At 39.5% G+C, this 8,705-nt stretch overlaps 1 protein-coding gene across 1 annotated transcript; it reads right to left on the reverse strand.

Annotated features, from left to right (window-relative positions):
* Positions 1–331: 331 nt before the first annotated feature.
* Positions 332–8,262, reverse strand: LOC142334719 (uncharacterized). Its single transcript, XM_075382972.1, has 4 exons — positions 7,494–8,262; positions 3,860–4,027; positions 2,251–2,470; positions 332–1,347 (listed from the first exon to the last, which is right to left on the reverse strand). The coding sequence occupies exons 1-4, from the start codon at positions 7,771–7,773 to the stop codon at positions 456–458; spliced, it is 1,560 nt and encodes a 519-aa protein (XP_075239087.1). The 5' UTR covers positions 7,774–8,262; the 3' UTR covers positions 332–455.
* Between the last annotated feature and the right edge of the window lie 443 nt (positions 8,263–8,705).

The following is an 8,705-nucleotide window of genomic DNA, read 5'->3' on the forward strand; positions in this document are numbered from 1 at the left end:
ATGATTTGTTTGGCCATATAGTCAAGACTCAACCCACATGTTTTGATCCTTTGATCCTGCTTTAATTTACGACATTATAAAGCCATTCCTGCTCAGACTTTTAGCCCGGTCTGAACAGCCTCTGATCAGCCTTATGTGATCTCTTAGTTGCATATGATCAAACTCAGTTCTTATCACTTTGTCCCAACTTTCAAACTATCGATCGCAGATCTAGACCCTCTAATTTTGAGCGTAGACTTTCACCCTGTGCGCTACAAGAGGACTAATCAAAGGTTCATTGCCCTTTTTGCCATTGTTTGACACTTTTTTTCTTTTACCATGTTACAGTTAACAATGCTGAAAACTTGAATTAAGAAAATAACAAAATTCTTAAAATGTTCTAACTGATAGAGTCATTCATGCAGCTCAGTTCCACTCTTCACTTGGTTCAATTTTACTCTCAGTGCCAACTATATTTATTTCATCATCACATCCGTAATATCTGGGCAAACATTCGGATCATAATCTTCGCCCAAATTGTACATCTCGAAGGCTTTATATAAACAACAGTAGGTTGCAACTTGGAACTGGTAGAACAATTTGTCCGGACACTCAGATTTATACTGGATCGGTTTGTACAGCTCGTTGGAAACCAGAGCGGGGCACATTACCCCCGGAAACACATAAGCCTGGCTAGCGAGCCCTTCTCCAATTACGCACGCTGAGCATGCGGCCTTAAAGAACCCATTACTACTGTCCTGCGAGTAGTTTGCATAGCCTCGCAGAAAAAAGTGGTAGTTTTCAGGTGTCATAGTTGCGGTCAGTTTCAGCATTTCCTCAATTTCTTCAGGATAACCGTAGTGTGTATAGTTGCTTGACTTTTCTTCGAAAGAGACATCGACATCAAAGGACCTAGGACTTCCCTCTTCCATCATTTCCTTGCTCTGACATTCCAACATGACTCCAAACGTCTGTCGCATTAGCCCACGCATATACAGACCTCCGAAAGGGTAAAACTGTTCATACATGTGCTTGTCTTGCAGACACTGTCTTAATCTTTCCCGATCATTTTGGGTTTTAGGAGCTCCGTTGATTCCCTTGCAACATTGCCTGATCCCAGTATCGAAGGTGCTCTTTGACTCGTAGGTGATATAGGTCTCGGTGATTGGGGTCTCAATACACTCCTTGGCTCCATCGTACTCAGATTCAAAGTCGCAAACCGAGTCCAGATAGGTTTCGGCGTTGGAATCTATATCGTCAAAGATTCCCTCGTAACTTGGCGACAGTGACGACCACATTGCCGAGAATCCCCAGTCATCGCACGTCTTTTTGAAATCGTAGCTGTCTTGGTCAATGTCCAGGCCATACCTTTACGAAATTAAACAATGCTGTCGATAGCTGTTCGGGATTTATTTTTACAGACGTTCAATTTATTATGACAAAAACCAAAAACAGGCTTATAGTACCAACTTTCATAGTTATACCACAAGTGACAGTAAAGACAAAAATGAGTCATTTTTGTAGATTTTTGTAATAATACAGTGGGTAATATCATATTTGGTATTTCTGTTTGGGACTAAATGTCATGTAACCCTGAATTAATCGCACTTAACTACTACTAATTGCAATTTAATTTTTGAAATTCCTTGAAATGGAACCCAAAACAGGCGAATTGTCCTGTTCAAACCATTCATGAAATATGCGTTAGCAGTTTTTTGTGCCTAACTTTTTGTTCGGTCAATGGATATCTTTTGCTAAAAAGATATAAAACTGGATCTGTAAAAAAATTCTCAAAAACCGAATAGATTGAGACTTTTATCTTTAACGCTGCGAAGAAAATTTGATGCCCAAAGTTACTGAAAAACGTTCCGCGCTACAATTGAGTTTTCATTGATATTTGGATTTGTCGTAATTTGAAAACGGGAACTTTTTCACTAAATCATTTCTGTGAATGGCCAGAAAGTTTCTTAATGATCGTCAACACCAATGATCGTCGACGGCCAATTCTGCTGTTACATTAAAAATTGCTTGAACCATTATCAAATTAAAAAGTTTTGTCCCGAGTTGGGAACCATAGCTGGAAATCTAGCACATAAACCTGGCTGCGCATCGTGGAAATATGTTCACGATGCCCGATTTTGAGCAACCGTGAACATTGACAGGAGCTTAATTGTCACTGTTGTCTATTCACTACCACTGTTGTCGATATAATCCCCAGCCAGCTCTCGGAGTTGATAAGCGGTGTTAAGTAGGCGGAAATGGTCTATTTACCTTCCGTCAAGACAGTCCATGTTGAAGTAGGTTGCAATGTTGATCACACTCATATACAACTTAGTGAGAGCCTGTTGTTTCCAGCACCTGATGTGGACAGATGTGAACACTTCTGTGGGGTTGTCTCGCATGTCAGGCAGATCTGTCAGGTCGTTCACGCATATCGCATCAAACGCGTCTTTTTTCACTCGTCGAGGAAAGAATTCCCGGCACTCAGTCACTGAAAAGTACAGCTCGTTCGATAATAAAAAAAAACAATTTTCAGCGACCTTCTTAGGTTACAGATTTGAAATTAATAGGCTCTCACGCTGTCGCACGCTAGCCGTCAACTTTAAATTGACAAGGATAACAATAATGAATTCATTGTGCTAAAGTTCTGTTCTCCAATAAAACTTAGAGAACAGAACTGCTCGCAAGACATTGCAAACTCATTCTGGTTTCGAAAATTGACTTAGTTAACAGTAGCTTAGTTACTAATACATAGTAATTAGGCGCTGCTGGTAAAGTTCAAGGTGGCCAGGCCATGTTTTGAGGCGAGCTGACGATCGGCAAGGCTGTCGACAGGTTGAAAGTTTTGTTCCGATAACAGTCCCAGATATCAAACATCGCACCCACCTACCTACCACCCCCCCCCCACTCTACCACATACCTAACATTCCCCTATCAACCCTCCACCGCCAAACTAATTGCAGAAATGCTTTGCCTTCAAAAGCGTTTCCTATCTAGGGTTGCACTTCTCTATTAAGGGTCATATTGATAAATGTCCTAGCGTCGGTTTTTACTTTTTTAAATTTGTTACTGAATTTTTTATGGAAACAGTGTCTAAAAGGTTTCAAAAAGGTTTATAAAAATCAACAGTTTGATAATATTTAGAACACAAAGTTACTATTGGGAATGTTTTTGACAAAATTGCTGTATAAGTGAAAAAAGTGAAGGTGCACGGAGGCCGCAATCCAAATACTCAACTATCTAATGTAAAAGAAGTGATTTTGAGCCCAGGATCTTTTGAGTCTGAACAGGGATCATTTCCTTCTGGGGCGGTCTGATCAGAGTTCATTTTGGTCCGTAATGCCGTCTGATCAGATATGGTTTTCGGCTGATCATCAGCTTGGGTCGAAACGGATCGAAATGCAACACTTCAACCACTTTGCTTGTCAATTAAGCACAACGTTTTCGGATCTTTTCCATTTGTGCCCCCCCCTTCCCGTACATTTAGAATCCCCACTTTCAGAGCACGTGTCATTACATGGTAAATCATTATGCAAAAATATGGCACGGGCGTCTGAGGGGGGGTGCAAATAATATTCACCCACTAAGCTTGGGGGGCACAAATGCGTCGAATGGGAGGTGTACCTCAATGCGTTGAAATGGTGTATTATATTATGCAATTCACTTACGGGATCTTTTCCGTTTGTGCCCCCCCCCCCCCCCCGCTTAGTGGGCGCATATTATTTGCCCCCCCCCCCCCCCGATGCACATGCAATATTTTTACATAATGATTTACTATGTAATGGCACGTGCTCTGTAACTGGGGGGGGGGGGGGGCATAACGTACTGGGGGGCATAACGTACTGGGGGGGGGGGCACAAACGTCAAAGATCCCACTTACGGTTTTTGGCGCAATTGAGTTTGTACTCCCCAATCGGATCCAAGCAGAACTCCCCCTCCATTTTATTCCCAGCACAGCTGATATCCCTGAAGGCAACATCATATACATCTCCACATTTCTCCAGATGCTGTCTGTACAATTCATTTCTGGCTTCTGGCTCTTTCCAGTCTAAAATTAGAGCAAAAACACCGTAATAGGATAAGAAAACTCGACTAAGAAACCTATGTTTATATTTTTCTTGGGCATTTTTTTCTTTATAGACCTCTACATAGACCTCCACAAGTTATAGCTCAAATAATGGTATAGTTACGGTTGAGGGGGTAGTTATAAGTTTGTTGTAAGTTAGTTATAATGTTTGTTGGGTGGACGCATTTTTCGAATCTATTCTGTTTCGCTGAATAAGCAGCTTCGATTCTTAGCCTTTAAAACACTCACGCACACGTTTTAAAAAGCCAAAAGTCTGCAGTGTCATTAGTTGAAATGCCAGAAGCTCTTACGCAGCCAGAAGTTGACACTTCCGTTGACTTTCGTCATTTTAAAACGTGCGCGTTTCGTGTTTTAGGCATGGTTAGGTGACTCGGCGGATGTCATTTCAAAATTCTGACAAATTATCTCTAACCGCTTCGCGGTTCTCGATAAACACCAGGAGTTCTCAGTGACTGTTACTTCTAAATTCTGGCTCAACATCTCCAGCTACTACGTGGTTCCTGGTAAACTTTGAAATGCTTACTGACTTCTCACAAGTAAATCAAAATTTTAGACCAACTGAAACACTGTAAAGCTGGACAAGATCTTGACACGGAGCTTGGCAACAAAAGATCAAGATATGTACAACTTTGCAAGATCTTTGCACGGGTAACCAGGAACAATACCTTGGCAAGATAATCAAGATCTCTCCCTTTTGGTCCCGCATTTAGAGAGTGCACATTAAAACGACTTTGGAACCAATTATGGTATCTATTCTGTGCCCAGTTTGCCCCCTCCCCCCCCCCCCACGTTTTCTATGCCCCCCGTTACAAATTATTTGTGGCTATATAGAACGTTACTTTGTAAAATTAGCACGAGCGCCCCGAAGAGTTAAAGATATATGCCCACTAAGCTGGGGCACCGAAACAGAAAATACCAAAATATCATTATAAAAATTAAAACATGCATGTGCAAAAACATTTATTGTACCAGAAATCATAATACCAGATGTTAAAACGCTCACGTGCACTTTAAAATGCTGAAAATCAGAGGTGCAAGAAGTTAAAATGCCAAAAGTTGACTTCCCTTGACATTCATCGAATTAAAACATGGTTAACTGAAGAAGATTGGTGAGAACCGAACGTGGGACAAAAGACCGTTAGTCAGGTGCAGTTATCATGAGGCTATGATGACTTGAACGTATGCCTGCCCAGAGGTAAGATTTACTGTCCTGTGTTCTGCTCTATTCTAGAAAACTAAGTTTTTCATGTTTTACTTTATAAATTTTGCGTGATCTCAAATGCTGTCATTCTGAAATATGTCTATTGATACGATAAAAGCGATTGTGAGAAACGGGGGTTTGTAGTGGTTATAACGCAGTTGCTAAAATGGACGATTGCAGATCTGAGGGCGAAGAACTTTTTGTAAACATAATTTTTCCGCACAAACTTCCAAATTTTTTGTAGACATTCGTAGAGTTGTGAAATCCACAGCTTCCTTTCAACAACATTTGAATTGAGTAACACTTAATTTTATTCCCGAGCACTCAAACTTACAAATTTTAATCTTCAGGCCATATCTTACCCCTCCATTTTGTACCAGCACACCGCTTAAAATGCTTCCATCTCGGGGATACTACTCACTGAAGCCACTCTACCGTCTGCAATTCAAGTGCAGCAAGACACGGATTCAATTGAAACAAAATTCAGGCTCCATTGCAACAAGTGCATTTGTGCAACTTAAGAGGAACAGGCAATGCAAGTGAAACAAACAGAAATTCGACACACCCATCCCATCCCAAATATCTTCCCATCCATGACAAAAACTTCGTTTGCTGTCTGGATTGAAGGCATCGATATTATTGAAATGTTGGGTTTTGTAAAAGGCAAGGATTTAAAAATTTTTTAAGAAATTGAAAGCGCCGATTCTGTGTAGAAGCAAACAAAACAAACAAAACTCAGCAAATAGGTTGCTCTTTTTGAAGTGTATACTTACTAATCAAGGTCAATTTTGTTGAAACGTAATGTTAACATTGAACAATTTCTATTGAAACAAATGCATTTTCAAGCTAAGAACAGATGCAAGTTTTGAGTTCAACGAATGTTACACTACAGAACACGTCCATTCATAATTCATGAACTCAATTAATGGAAGTCAAGCAAAATGAACAATCAACTTATCGTACTCAAGGAAAGTGAACAGTCATCAATCTTTTTACCCCAAAACCATGCAAGGCGAATGAAAAGGATTTAAAAAAGTACAAATAATTAATACCACGTAGCCAAATGGCTAACAATAAGTGCTTCCCACACAAAGGGTCAACTGTTCGATCCCTCACTTAATCCGTTTTTTCGATCGAAAGCTCCCCCATCACCCGGCTAACACATGCTGTTCAAATGTGCTCTTAAACATGCGCTTCGAGAGGCCTCTTAAACATGTCAAAATTTTGTTCCATTTTAGAGCTCACGCGTTTAATATATAGGATTAGAACTAAAAATTTTCGGTCTAACTAACGAATCGCACTTCAAAAAAATGTTGGAAGAAAATTGAGGATTCAAAGTGCTAATTTAAAACAAAACTAGCATTTCTTTTCCCTAAAAACACAGGAACATAAAACAAGTCAGCGTCGCAAGAAGTGTTCTCGAAGAACAGGAGGAATGATGTTGATTAGAAGTTTTTATGCCTGCAAAAAAGGGAGCCCGACACGGTTTCGAACCCTCGACCCTCAGATTAGCAGTCATCCCTCTGGGCCAGCATACTTTCAAGCCCTCTTAGCCTCGTAGTAACTGCACCTGACTAACAAAATTTTTCCCAGGTTCGGTTCTCACCAATTTACTTTTGAGACTTAAACTTTATGGCATTTATATTCTGCACCCCATAAAGTGGAAGTAGGCTAAATTGTTTGGGGTTAAAAAATAGGGGTGAATAAGCGGGACACCTAAATTTTAATGTGCACTTAGAAAATTGTTGAGTGAATTTTTGAACTTTGGCTTATTGAAACTTCATGGAACACTCTATACTATACTATAATAAGACCCAATCCCAAAAAGTTACAACGCAATCGAAAGTTCGGAAAACTCCAAACAGTCAAATTGGCATCCACTTGGTCATTCGTATATGTAATTTTGTTAGATTGTTTGAACTGTGCGCTTTAACGCTTTCCAATAACTTTGCAAGCGTTCGATTGCGTTGCAAATTTTATGGACAGTCTATAGAGGAATAGATATAGCGTGTCCCATAAAGTTAAAAGCGAACGTTTCGAAAGCCACTGGACAGATTTCAGAGATCAAAGGTCAAATTTGAAAAAAATGATGAGAAGCTTAATGAAAAAAAACCGTTGACATTAAAGTGACCAATTTCGATGCTGAATTGCCTGTTTTTAACGTCTTCGAACGTTCGCTTATTCACCTTTATGGGACAGGCTGTATAATCATAACACTGAACGAACCTAGAAACAACTCCACGACCTCCAATTCCTTGATCCGGAGATTTTCCAGACATTGCACACGCTCAGTTCCGGGTGGAATGTCACAGCAATCTCTCACATTTTGTAATGGTCTCCAAAAGACAGTACAGTGCTCACAGTGCGTTTCATATTCCTCTAATTGGGCGTTGCTCGGGGCATAAAGGCAAAATCTGTAACCCCCGTCAAAGTTGAAGTGATCTTGACATAAAATAACTCCCAAAATACTGAAAATTACGATCACAAAATTGTTCAAATTTTTCATTTTGTGTGCGTCAATGTAGCGGGTTTCAAAAACCGGGTTGGTAAAAATTTACAAGTAGATTAAAATTAATAACAAAACTGAATTTCTCGATTGTAAAATTGTAATTGGAATTATGAAGTGGATTTTGGCTGTTTCTGAAAGGTGTTGTGTCAATAAGGCGATATTTTAAGAAGTTTAAACCTGTTTCGAATTCTAAGGTGAACATGTACGCAAACGGGGCTTTTGTAGTGACAGCTTTTATGGTAAAGAGATTGTTATCAAAAAGTCAACAGACTTAACAAAAGTCTTGTGTCTGTTTTAAATAAACAAAATACCCAATTTGACCAATTTGATTGGTCAGCGATAACAAATGCACAACTCAAACAATTGCACTCAAATCTTTCGAGAGTTTCAGAAATTAACAGATCAACAAAAGGCTTCAAATTCTGAATTTGAAGTTTGAAAACTAAAATTCTGCTCTGAAACTGGAACAGAGCGCATAAGTTCAGAGATGACCTCAGATTTCAATTCAGAAGGTCAAAATAGATTACGTAATTCAATGGCCGGCTCGAAATGATGCAAAATTTTGGAACACAAACTCAAGACGGCCTTTTTTTAGCGTGTCCCATAAAGTTGAAATTAGCGAACGTTCGAAAATGTGAAAAACAGGCAAGTGAGCATCAAATTCGTCATTTGAATATCAATGTTTTTCCATCAAGCTTCTATTCATCAATTTTTTCTACATGTTTTAAATTTGAACTTTGACCTTTGAAATCAGTCCAGTGGCTTTTGAAACGTTCGTTATTTCAACTTTGTGGGACACACTATAGTAAGTCCCATAAAGTTGCAACGCAAGCGAACGTTCGAAAAAATTGGGCCATGCAAATGGGCAATGTTTTGCTAGATATCTGCATGTTCTGAATTTGAACTTTGATCTTTGAAACGTTTGATAG

Source organism: Convolutriloba macropyga, chromosome 1 (genome assembly GCF_964194025.1).
Source record: "Convolutriloba macropyga chromosome 1, txConMacr16.3, whole genome shotgun sequence".
NCBI lineage: Eukaryota > Metazoa > Xenacoelomorpha > Acoela > Convolutidae > Convolutriloba > Convolutriloba macropyga.